At 41.3% G+C, this 13,948-nt stretch overlaps 1 protein-coding gene across 3 annotated transcripts in view; it reads left to right on the forward strand.

Annotated features, from left to right (window-relative positions):
- The window catches only part of LOC124717138, a 116,312-nt gene that overhangs the window by 576 nt on the left and 101,788 nt on the right, over positions 1-13,948 (forward strand). For all 3 annotated transcript variants that reach the window (XM_047243881.1, XM_047243882.1, XM_047243884.1), the window contains exon 2: positions 1,170-1,333. In XM_047243881.1, the coding sequence (XP_047099837.1) occupies positions 1,252-1,333 (82 nt within the window). In that variant the 5' untranslated portion in view covers positions 1,170-1,251. The remainder of the gene's footprint in view (positions 1-1,169; positions 1,334-13,948) is intronic.

The raw sequence follows: 13,948 nt of genomic DNA on the forward strand, positions 1-13,948 counted from the left end.
AAAACTAATGCTGAGCATTTGTGAGACATTAAATCGTGGTAATATATATTTCAAATAGATTTTCAACAAGATACAGTTATCTGAATATAAGTTTCAGCTTTGTATGCCATCCAGTTCTAACTCTAATCATTGTCCTTTAAAAAACTTTCTCATAACTTTTTCAAATCATCAAACAAAAGCTTCCTCACAGTAAAATGATAACATTTCATTCTTCACTGTTTTGTATTCTGCATTGGTCTATGTAGTAAAAGTGTCTCACTACTTTAGAATTTGTTCTAAATGTGACATCTTATTAGTCCCTAAATGGCGAATCCATTTAGCAGTTTATTACATACATGCTTGGAAAAGCTATGCCAAATCATCTGCTTTCACCACTGAAATTAGAAAATACTTTAGACTTTTCAGTACAGTACAATGGAAGCCTGAAAATATACATTCTTCTTTCCACCAACAAAACATTACTTCATATTTTGCACTCCTTACAGTATTTTTGTCATTTTCTTAGCAGTAAAGATGTCTTTTCACTTTTTCTTCATATTAAAATGCTGCACAACCATTTAAAAAATCGCACTCACAATTTTGGAGTTTCAGCAGTTTCTTTATATGGAGCACTTTCGTGATGCATTAATGTGACACACTATAAACCATTTTTCTGTAATTTCGTAAAAAACAGGGAGACAAAAATATTCTGTTAGTATTATGCGCAGAAACAGTAATTTGTAATCATAGAACTGTACAAAGTTCCCTGCAATATTCCACATGTTTTGGATTAGATTCTCTTCAGTCCGCCTGTATCCCAAAACGCTGCCTCACTTACGCAATGGAATCAAGCCAAGAATCTAGACACCTGTTTGTGGGTGCGCGCAGTTTTAGTTTCTGTGTTAGTAGCTCATCTCTTTGTGGATACATATTCTTGATATCAATCTGGCTCTCACTTAAAGAAGTGTTATTCTTTAACTGCCATGCCCCAATGTCAAAACAGTGAAACCGACAGCCTCATTTACGAAATATCGTAGCTGTCGTGAAGATATTATGTCTGAAACGAAACTATGGCACTTAAAATTTTCTTTTTCTTACTCAACGTTACCGATACTTCTAGTTCATATTTCTTAACTGATTCGCGAAGGTTTTTATTTAACTGCCCTTTACCACTAAGTTTACCCCGACAGATTGGAAACGCCAGATGAAAGACGATGGCCTCACGAAAATTTTAAAACTGAAGAGCGTTGTGATGCGATCATAGCCCGCAGAATGACGCTTCAAGTGGCTTCAACACTGAAACTCTCAATAGTTGTCGTAGTCCTGACACTTGCTGTCACGAATGCTCAGATAGGTAAGTAACTTCAGAATGCATGAGTTGTGCAATGTTTGTTTTCTGTGGGTACGGTATTTACGGAAAATGTCAGGCAGGCTAGTAACCCGCTTGACAGAACACAAGTTGTGTCCTATTGCCCTGCTGTTATTTGTAGCATAGTTTCACTAGCTTTTTAATTTATAGGAAGCTCTTTAGTAAACCACTTAATTTCTCCTGGCTTTTAATTGCAGCTCCCTTCATTTATACCACTTTGCACAAAAGCAATTTAGTATTTTAACGGCGCTTTGACGTGCGCCTCCCTAATATACAATCAAACGAAAGTTAATATGAGCATCACTGGTCATTTTGCTGGGAACTCGATAAACAAAGAAACAAAGTAAAGTTAATCTTTCCATCAATTTTGGGAAGTATCCCATCCATTGTACATTTTTTAGTAACCAAATTGGTATATTCGCATAGATATTTTATATGTTTTATGTTTTGAGAAAAGCTACGATCCTCCGGCAATTTTCAAGAGCTCTCCCTTCACACAATTAAATGAAAGACGGTAGTATTTATCTACCAACACTACAAGTTGTCCTCGTGTCACATCACAAAATGATTGTATGATTGTATTTTCTTGTCACCTGGCTATATTTATTTTGCACATTTAGCTGTACATTTCTAGTTACAAGGCAGTTTATTAAATAGCCCAGGTACAGCACTAATTTTATCCTAAGAGTTTTTTGATACTTATATATACGCGGAAACTGATAGAAATTATAATTTTTCAGCGATAGTAACAGTATATGCGGAAACTGATCGAAATTATAATTTTTCAGCGTTAGTAACAGTAATAACAGACCGCTTTCGAAATTACCTCGATCGATATCGTCACAGGATGTGATGACTTTGTAACAAGGCTTTGAACAAAAAAGTGCGTGTATTGAGACGATATTGAGCTTTGTTGATCTTTGACAGGGCCATTTTCTCGCAACAGATGCTCTGCGCGTCGACGGCTGCCAGAAAGGTGACGACTGTAAATGTTTTTGCTCGAATGCAGCCGTTCTAAACCTTAAACAGCCCTTACCAACAAATGTTTTTGTCCCTGGCAAGATCGCTTTCACCTGTATGTATGGGTCTTCAGTCAATAAAACAACTTTTAAATACATTACGTTCATTCAGCCGATTCGATGTAATCACTACTTTATTGTGGAGCAATCCAACAGACAGTCTTTCTGCGTCCATATTCAAACCCTTATGCAGGCTTTCCTAGGAGCTAGAATTTTGCGCCGCGTAGTACGTAACGCTCAACAGTGACAAAAGACTGAAGGCGTTTTCCGACAGCGCAATGCCATTTGGTTCTAGACGAGTCTAATGCGTTGCGCGCTGCGTTCTAGTGAACAGACGATGGAAGATTACCACATTACAGAGAGAAAAGAAGAAATAAGAATCACAGCGTCCGATGTTAAGTAACACGAGAGCCAGCTACTGGGACAGGCTGAGATTTCTGTGTGGAAGGTGAAACGAACACTTTTTCAGATGTTATACCGCAACCTCGAAATACGGAATAACGTGTCGGCGGAACCCAATAATGGCCTCTGCAGAAAGGCCGACAATAAGTATTCAGAAACAACTGAGCGGGAACCACATTCCATGAATTTCGTCTAAGATCGGAATGTGACCCTTTAAGTAATGTGCCATCGTCCTCCGACCAATCGAGGAAAGAAAGCGACTCCTTTCTCAATGATTTAAATGAGAATTTTTATCTATTTGTTTATTCATATGGCTCACATGCAGTTTAATAATATAGGTATGTAACATTAGTATATGAAAATAACAAGAATATGAAAACACAAAACTACATACACACATCAAAAAAAGTTTTACATCACCTCGGTTCCGAGAGTTCTGGAACATGCACAGAAAATTGAAATAGAAATCAACTTAAACATCATTTCTGCCCTTTTGTTGCTCATGAAGACCACACATTGCATGTTGTACCACCGTACAGCGAGATCTTCAGAGGTGGTGATCCAGGTTGCTGTACACACCGGTACCTCTAATACCCAGTAGCACGTCCTCTTGCACTGATGCATGCCTGTATTCGTCCTGGCATACTATCCACAAGTTCATCAAGGCACTGTTGGTCCAGATTGTCCCATTCCTCAACGGCGATTCGGCGTAGATCCCTCAGAGTGGTTGGTGGGTAACGTCGTCCAAAACAGACCTTTTCAATCTATCCCAGGCATGTTCGGTAGGGTTCATGTCTGGAGAACATGCTGGCCACTATAGTCGAGCGACGTCGTTATCCTGAAGGAAGTCATTCACAAAATGTGCACGATGGGGGCGCGAATTGTCGTCCATGAAGTCGAATGCCTCGCCAGTATGCTGCCGATATGGTTGCGCTATCGGTCAGAGGATGGTATTCACGTATCGTACAGCCGTTATGGCGCCTTCCATGACCACCAGCGGCATACGTCGGCCTCACATAATGCCACCCCGAAACAGCAGGGAATCTCCAACTTGCTGCACACGCTGGACAGTGCGTCTAAGGCGTTCAGCCTGACCGGGTTGCCTCCAAACACTTCTCTGACTATTGTCTGGTTGAAGGCATATACGACTCTTATTGGCGTAGAGGACGTGACGCCAATCCTGAGCAGTCCAGTCGGCATGTTGTTGGGCCCATCTGTACCACGCTGCATGTTGTCGTGGTTGCAAAGATGGACATGACGATTGACGTTGGGAGTGAAGTTGTGCATCACGCAGCGTATTGCACACAATTTGAGTCGTATCACGACGTCCCGTGGCTGCACGAAAAGCATTATTCAACATGGTGGCGTTGCTGTCATGATTCCTCCGAGCCATAGTCCGTAGGTAGTGGTCATCCACTGCAGTAATGCCCTTGCGCAGCTTGAGCGAGGCATGTCATCGACGGTTCCTGTCTCTCTGTATCTCCTCCATGTCCGAAAAACATCGCTTTGGTTCACTCTGAGATACCTGGACACTTCCTTTGTTGAGAGCCGTTCCTGGCACAAAGCGGACGCTATCGAATCGCAGTATTGACCGACTAGGCATGGTTGAGCTACAGACCTGAGCCATGTACCTCCCGTCCTGGTGGTTTGACTGGAACTGACTGGCTGTCGGACCTCCTCCGTCTAATAGGCGCTGCTCGTACATGGTTGTTTACATCCTATGGCGGGTTTAGTCACATCTCTGAACAGTTAAAGGGACTATGTCTGTGATACAATATCCACAGTCAACGTCTATCTTCAGGAGTTCTGGGAACTGGGGTGATGCAAACCTTTTTTTGGTGTGTGTATAAAACTAACTAAATGTCAGTATCTAAATTCCTAATCTATATAAGAGCCGAGTCATCAACTTTCATGAGGTCTCTCCAACTCCCCTGATAGGAAGAAGGCAAGGGGCATTCATCTCTAATGCGCTTGATTGTCTGATTCGGAGCCCCATAAACCGGAGACTGTGTAGTACCCCATTTGTAAAGACAGTCTGCGCATCTTCCATGCCCAGCGTTAGCTTTGCTTCTTTTGACCTAAAGTTTCCTGTCGATTTCTGTGCCAGCATTATCACAGTTATACTTTCGGAACCACTGACGCTCTTCAAGATTTTCAGTACGTTGACAGTTCTACTCCTACAGGTCTCTCATCCCGGTACTATTTGCATCTTGCTGTTCTGCTTCCCTAATGGTGGATTTCTTGAACGGATTCTATTTCGTCGTACACTTGGCATGTCTTCCTGTATGGGTAATTCCATGTTATCCTGTAGCTTGTGGTGTTCCCTAAGCAATGTCTCGCTTCTACAGATTGCGGGTAGATAGATGTTGCTCAACAGAGGAAGTCAATAAATCGATTTTGGTCGGATTGTCCCAGTTGTTAACCGCATAGTGTGGTTCAACTCGACGCAGTCAAGTTGGTGTGGCAGCTGTTTAGCCACACCAGGGCACGATAATCGGCTGCTAAGAAAACCAGCGGAATGGATGATGTGCGCAAGTTACCTGCTGATGCTCCCCATGTCATTCCACAAAATTCTTGAATAATATTGTTACGTGTTTTTATCTTGGCAGTAGTATTTTCGAGATGTTTTCTATAAGAAAGGGTGCAGTCAAGGGCGACACCAAGGTACTTTGGGTATTTGTTGTGCCAAAGAGAATAAAGAAGACAGATTCCTCTTCAAAAACTGGAAGAGTTATCGAAACCACCGCCACAAGAGGATGAAATAGACGCATTCTTCAAAGCCATGGCACTGACGTGAAAAAAATTTTAGTCAGATCCCATTATGCAGCCCAGCAGGATTTTTCCAGGTCATCACAGGGATGGTAATGTTAAATGTCAGAGCAGGTCTAGTTCACTAACTGTGAATTATAATGAGTCATTCGTCCTCGCAGCATCCGTCATCACCATTCCCCAAGTCTATCACTGAGACGTCTACAACACGTTACTCAGACACGTGACATTGTCACTCAACACTCGGGTTTTCACTAAATTGCCGTCCTGGTGAGCAGTAGCTACTAATACAACAAATAATACAGAACAAGACAATGTTTCGTATAAAGTCCCACACTTTAATTGTCTCATTGTAATCTATGAAAATTGTTTTGTGGTTTATGTAGCTGAGGTTTTTGTCACGTGCTACAATTTTGTAAAACTTTTACTTTTCATTGAATTTCTTGCAAATATTAAAAAAATTAATGACAACTGTAAGAAAACTGCTTTCACACGATGTACATTCTTCCCAGACAGCACACGTGAACTGAATAGTTGATGTGTTTGCAATTTCATTTTCTTGGTAAATGGGAATGTGCTACGTATTCCTGCCCTAGCAAGACGCCCTATCCTGTTCACGCGGTGCAAAATTACTGCTCCTAGGAAAACCAGAAATTTCTGGCGTTGCGGGTGTACTCACTCGTGTGAATCGAGGCTGTTCACAGTGGCACTGACAACGGTCGCCAGACACCTTCTTGACAGCTCAGTCACGGAGCGTCCGATCACCTTTGTCAATTTGTGCCATCAAATATGTTAACCGGGTTCATAAACGTATCTAATGTGGCGTCACAGCTTGTGGTTTTCTATAGTCGCATCGTGAGCTACCGTTCACACGGGACGCCACAAATTCTGCGTAGTTGCACAGCTTTCAATATGGCGTCAATTTAAACCATATGAGCAGATATGAACGTTATAGTGCAGGTTATGGCCTTTCAGACCTGTATCAAGAGTTAAATACAAGATAGACGAAATCCAAGTGTTGGATCCGAAAACAGATTTTGCACAGGGATAAATCATGGACAACAAATACCTTTATAACAGAAACTACATTCGGACACGGAAATGGTCTCCAGTGACATGCAAATATCATCTGTAGACACGCCACTCTTCCAAAATTTTAGAATTTTGTTGTATTCGTTAATATGGGCATTTAAAATAACTAATTTTTGGTTTAATAGCTGCCATATCACACTGAGGAGCTATTTCCTACGTATAATCCACAACTGATGGAATGTTTGGTCTCTCAAATCATGAAGTTTATACGGCTCACTATTTCGCTTTTATATATTAAGTTTATATACACACATCAAAAAAAGTTTTGCATCATCTCGGTTCCGAGAGTTCCAGAACCTGTACAGAAAATTGGAATAGAGATCTACATAAACATTGTTTCCGCCCATCTTGTTGCTCATGAAAACCACACATTGCATGTTGTACCACCATACAGCGAGACCTTCAGAGGTGTGGCCCAGATTGTTGTACAGATGGGTACTTTTAATACCCAGTAGCACATCCTCCTGCACTGATGCATGACTCTATTCGTCGTGGCATACTATCCACAAGTTCATCGAGGACTATTGGTCCAGATTGTCCCATTCCTGAATGGCGATTCGGCGTAGATAAAAAAAAAAAAATGTTCAGATGTGTGTGAAATCTTATGGGACTTAACTGCTAAGGTCATCAGTCCCTGAGCTTACACACTAATTAACCTAAGTTATCCTAAGGACAAACACACACACCCATGACCGAGGGAGGACTCGAACCTCCGCCGGGATCAGCCGCACAGTCCAGGACTGCAGCGGCGTAGATCCCTCAGAGTGGCTGGTAAGTCACCTGGTACATAAACAGCCCCTTTCAATCTCTCCCAGGCATGTTCGATAGGGTTCATGTCTGGAGAACATGCTGGCCACTCTGGTCGAGCGATGTCGTTATCCTGAAGGAACTCATTCACAAAATGCGCACGATGGCGGCGCGAATTGTCGTCCATGACCACCAGCGGCGTACGTCTACCCCACATAATGCCACCGCAAAACAGCAGGGAACCTCTACCTTGCTGCACTCACTGTACAGTGTGTCTAAGGCGTTCAGCGTGACCGGGTTGCCTCCAAACAAGTCTTCGGCGATTGTCTGGCTGAAGGCATTAGCGACACTCGTCGGTGAAGAGAACGTGATGCCAATCCTGAGCGTTCCTTTCGGCATTTTGTTGGCCCCATCCGTACCACCTTGCATGTTGTCGTGGTTGCAAAGATGGACCTCGCCATGGACGTCTGGATTGAAGTTGCGGCGTCATGCAGCCTATTCCGCACAGTTTGAGTCGTAACACGACATTCTTTGGCTGCACGAAAAGCATTATTCAAGACGGTGGCGTTGCTGCCAGGGTTCCTCCGAACCATAATCCATAGGTAGCGGTCATCCACTGCAGTAGTACACCTTGGACACTTCCCTTGGCCGGCCGGTGTGGCCGAGCGGTTCCGGGCGCTACAGTCTGGAACCGCGCGACCGCTACGGTCGCAGGTTCGAATCCTGCCTTGGGCAAGGATGTGTGTGATGTCCTTAGGTTAGTTAGGTTTAAGTAGTGCTAAGTTATAGGGGACTGATGACCTCAGATGTTAAGTCCCATAGTGCTCAGAGCCATTTGCACCATTTTTGCACTTCCCTTGTTGAGAGCCCTTCCTGGCACAAACTAACAATGCGGACGTGATCGAACCGCCGTATTGACCGTCTAGGCACTGCTGAACTACAGACAACACGAGCTGTGTACCTCCTTCCTGGTGGAATGACTGGAACTGATCGGCTGTCCGTCTAATAGGAGCTGCTCGAGCGTGGTTGTTTACATCTTTGGGTGGGTTTAGTGACATCTCTGAACAGTCAAAGGGACTGTCTGTGCTACAATATCCACAGTCAACGTCTATCTTTAGGAGTTCTAGGAACCGGGATGATGCAAAACTTTTCTGATGTGTGTATTTATTTATCCAAAAATCTTTTAAGATTGTGGTATGCGTCATTGGTTTGCACACACACACACACACACACACACACACACACACACACACACACACACACAGACACCCACCCACACTGCTGCTGTAGAAAATCAAACATAGGCTGCTGCTCATGTAGTACCACCTTTTGCAGAAATAAAATAAAAACATACTGAAATCGAATGGAGTGGTGCTGAAATTACTCTACGATAACTGCGACATAATGCTAATCTTTAGAAATATTGCCACCAGGTGGTACGAAAGTGGCGCAACGAAGTATAACCAAGCTCAACTTTTTGAGGCGTGATAAAAGTTGCTTCGGTTAAGTTGCGCCATTAAAAACTGGGAGTTCACATATGCAACTAAAGTACGTCATTAGCTATGGCGACACTTCTGTCGCATGTGTGAACCCGGCCTAAGATTAGGATAGAATCTACTCCATTAAGGATGTTATTGGAATAACAGACAATAACCATTCAGTATACATGCAGCACCCACCCGTCGGATTTAGTGCCTCACATCTGTTCGGATGCCGATCCCTTCGTATGTGACGTAAAGCGGTGGATTTTCGTGATTTATCCGCGGACCTAGGACTGCGGTGTATGCTCGACAAACAAAATGCCACAGACGACGGATTTCGAGAGTTGCGACTACGTCTCGCCGATTGTACGATGTACAGTACAGCGTTTTTAAGATATTCTTTAACATTGGCACATTTCCGAATTCTGAAACTCTGTATTGTAAAGAAGACGTTACGTGGACGATAGTATGAAGAAAATTGTGCCGTCGCCGGCTATGTAATCAAATATTTCTCGAAAGAAAATGAGTCAGGAAGTGGATCGCTGAAAGGCAACATTACAGACATGTGGATCTGATTCAGATGCGTGGACATTCCTCTGAGAATCGCGAAGGTTCGATATGCTGTTGATCCTTTGCAACGTCCAGTAACACTTGTAAAATAATGCACGTGAAACAGTTATGGGTAACATAAGGGCAGACAAATGAAAACGAGACAGGTGCAAATAAACTGTTTACTATTTCAAAAGTAGTCGCCATAACTGTTAATACGTTCATTCCACTGTGAGACAAGACAGACAATGCCTTTATGGAAAAATGTTCGCGGTTGCCTACGGAACCACTATTGTAACACATACCCCATAAAATCCCAATGCAATTTTCATATTTTTGTATCCCTGAAGAAAGACAGTCTTGGCTGACGATTTGCTTCGGATGAAGAGGTGCATGCCTGAATAAATTCATGGTTCCGCAGGATCCGCAAAGATTTTTCCATGAACGCCTGGGCCACCTGTCCCACAGTGGGATAAATTTATTAGGAGATTACTTTTAAAGTAATAAACAGCTTACTTCTTTTTTTCCATCTGTCTCGTTTTCATTTGGCTGCCCCTTATACAATAATGAATATAGCACAAGCAAATTTTTATTTGCACTCACTACTGTGTTACAATTCACACACCCCTCCTCACCCTTTCTACGTCTACGTGATTGCTGATCACAGTAAACTGCCTGGTAGAGGGTTCAATGAACCACCAAGCTGTCTCTCTACCGTTCCACTCTCGAACGGCGCGCGAGAAAAATGAGCACTTAAATATTTATATGCAAGCCCTGATTTCTCTTATTTTAACGTGATGATCATTTCTCCCCTATGTAGGCGCGTGCCAACAGAATGTTTTCGCAATCGGAGGAGAAAACTGGTGATTGAAATTTCATGAGAAGCTCCCGTCGCAACTATAAACGCCTTTTTTTTTTTTTTTTTTAATGATTGCCACTCCAATTCACGTATCATATCTGTGGCACTATCTCTCCTATTTCGCGATAATACAAAACGAGCTGCCCTTCTCTGTACTTTTTCGATGTCATCCGTCAGTCCCACCTGATGCAGATCCCACACCGCACATCTATACTCCAGAACAGGGCGGACAAGCTTGGTGTAAGCAGTCTCCTTAGTAGACCTGTTGCACCTTCTAAGTGTTTGCCAATGAATCGCAGTCTTTGGTTTGCTCTACCCAGAACTTTATGCATGTGATCGTTCCAATTTAGGTTATTTGTAATTGCAATCCCTAAATATTTAGTTGAATTTACAGCCTTCGAATTTGTGTGAATTATCGCGTAATCGAAATTTAGCAGAATTCTTTTAGTACGGTATTCATGTGAATAACTTCACACTTTACTTTATTCACAGTCAAATGCCACTTTTCGCACCATACAGATATCTTATCTAAACCATTTTTCAATTCATATTGGTCATCTAATGACTTTACAAGACGGTAAATGACAGCAAACAATCTGCAAACAATCAATACGGCTACACAGATTGTCTCCTATGTCGTTAATATAGATCAGGAACAATAGAGAGCCTATAACAGTTCCTTGCGGAACGCCGGATATTACATCTGTTTTAGTCGAAGATTTTCCGTCTGTTATCCCTTTTTCGCTCCTTTCAAGAGACCTGCACCTTTCTGACTCTTTTCCCAAATTATTTAAGGTATTTTAAATTTGTCTTTGCAACTACAAGAAAATGCTTACTTTTGTCGCCAGACGGGCTTCGTTAGTGGTCTGTAATGACACGTGTCTACAATTTGGCTCCTTTCTACGTCCAATAACAGTTCGTTGTAAAAGGTGCTGATTTTATTTGCGATATTTTACGAGCGCATTCAATAATTAAAGAGACAAACCGGTCTGGAGAAAAAAGCGTTTATTTTTACAAAACAATACTTCTTCTACTTTTCAACATAATCCCCTTGAACATTTATGCATTTGTTCCAACTGGCTACAAGCTTTTTTTATTCCGGTTGCAGAGAACACTTTTCCTTGATGTTTGAACCAATTTCCCACAAACTTTTCATGTCCTCGTTGTCCTGGAACCTCTTCCGACTTAATGCCTCCTTCAGCGCACCAGACAAATGGAAATCACTGGGTGCTAAATCAGGATTGTAAGGGGGATGAGGGAGTACTTCCCAGTCCATTTTGTCGATGGTTTCACGGGTTAGTTGAGTAATATGAGGACGTGCGTTGTCATGCTGGAGAATCACACCTCTCCTCTGATATCCACGACGTCTCTCTCTCTCATGGCTGGCTTCACGTTATTTAAAAGCAAATCCGAGTAGTATTGGCTGTTCATTGTACGCTGCTCTTCGAGATAATCACAAAAAACTGGACCGTCAGCATCCCAAAACACCGTCAACATGACATTTCCTGCTGATGCTTGGGTTTTGAATTTTTTCTTGAATTGGTGTGCTTCCACTCCATGCTTTGTCTTTTTGATTCTGGCTGATAATAGTTAACTCAAGTTTCAACACAAGTTAAAATTTTGTTCACGAAGTGCTCACCTTTTCTTTCATAGCGTCCCTTTAGCTCTGTGCATATCCTCGACCTTGTTTCCTTGTGTAGTCGTGTCAACTTCTTAGGGACCCATCTTGCACATGTTTAGCGGTACCTCAGCTTGTTACAGATAATGATATGAACTGCACTAGTACTAACTTGAACCTTATCAACTATCATTTCCACAGTCACACGGCGGTCTGCAGGAATAATGTCATCAATCCCACTTTCAAGTGAGGGAGTTGAAATTGCAACTGGTCAGTCAGAACGGTGTTCGTCAGTCACTGAGTCGCGATCATTTATTTATTTATTTATTTATTCATTTTTATTTATTTACCGCCAGTATTAGCACACTCATGCTGTTGGACTTGTGAAAGTACAGAACAGTATAAAATATTACTTCTTTACATCATGTATAAAATCTTATCTTTGGTATCAACACATCTTTATAACAGAAACTTTATTCTGCTTACGTAAATACAGATAGAATAAAAGCTTGCGAAACCCCTTGGTCGATTTTACTAAAACTATTAAATACCAGTACTTTAGTTAACTAGTCACAGTAACATACAGCACAAAAGCGTGGTGCATAATTACATACATACAATGATAAAAGAAGTTTGGTTTTATTTGGGAATGGTTGATAATTACGAATTTTTGTTTAGAGAGTTATGAAGCAGACCTACAGACTTGAGCAAAATTCCAGGCATTTGTTAATGCTGTAGACGCTGTTATTTATTAGTAGATCTTTTAGTTCTTTTTTTGAATGTATTACTGTTTGGTATTTTTTGATGCTATCTGGCAATGCATTGTACAGAATTTTTTGTTTGTAAACAGCACTGTCCTGATATATCGATTCTCTGTGCACATCCCTATGATAGTCATCGCAGTTCCTTGTTTGATAATGGTGGCTCTCACTATTCAAAGCTGAAACTTGGTGGTTTTTAATGAAGCATATGCTTTCAAATATAAATATAGATGGTAAAGTCATGATTTTTAATTCGTTAAAGATACCTCTATATGGTGCTATGTAAGCAACATTACTTATTAATCTTACGGTTTTCTTTTGGAGCTTAAAAGACTCCTTAGCAAAAGAGATATTTCCTTAGAACACTATTCCGTACTTCAGTAGACTATGCATGAATGCATAAAAGCGCTTAACACTGTTTCGGTATTGCAGCAATATTTAAGTACTCTTAATATGTAACAGTACTTGACTAATTTTTTGTTAAGCATTTGTACATGTTTTCTCCATCTAGATGCTCATCCACCCATAATCCTAAAAATTTTATGTGATTCTTTTGCTGAATCTGGCTATTCCAGAACGTGAATTTTACATTTTTTCATATTTTTGTTTCCTTTTTTGAACTGCTCTACCTACTTGTAAAAATTTGCACGATTCATACAACCTTCACCACAAGTTTTAGACATTCTCATCTTCAGCAAGTAAAAAACGAATAACAGAACGTTGTTCAACTAATGTGAACGTTTCAAGCGGTCTCGCCATCTTGAAATGTATTTTTGAGGTTAAAACAAAACAATGTCGATACATCAGCTGATCAGGGTTTATCCCAGTGATGCCAACTTGAAGCCATAAATGTACCAAACTTGCCCTACTAACAATTTTTTTCCTCAGCCTAATTTGTCTCTTTAATTATTGAATGACCCTCGTCTATATGATTTCCGCTCACATCAGGAAACTGTGTCTGCTCATAAGTTTTTGAGGTTTCCCTCATTTGGCATCATTGTTTCTTAAGCCGTAGCTGCAAAGATGGATTTAAAATACTTTCAATAATTATAAAACAACTACGGAAAATGTGGGCACACAAATAAATAATTTCTTCTCTGAAACTTTATTTCAAATTTTCTAGCTTAGATTTGCAACGCTTTGGTCCACAGTTACAAACAAGGTATATCACAACAGAATTGTACAAGATTCTCGATGTGGTCATTGGTCCACCAGTTCACTATACTTGTAGTAACCAAAGACCACAGTAAAACTCACGGACTTTCTGGACGCGTTCTGTCACGGAAATCCAACATGTATGCCC

The sequence above is a fragment of the Schistocerca piceifrons genome, chromosome 9 (assembly GCF_021461385.2).
Source record: "Schistocerca piceifrons isolate TAMUIC-IGC-003096 chromosome 9, iqSchPice1.1, whole genome shotgun sequence".
In the NCBI taxonomy this organism is placed as follows: Eukaryota; Metazoa; Arthropoda; class Insecta; order Orthoptera; family Acrididae; genus Schistocerca; species Schistocerca piceifrons.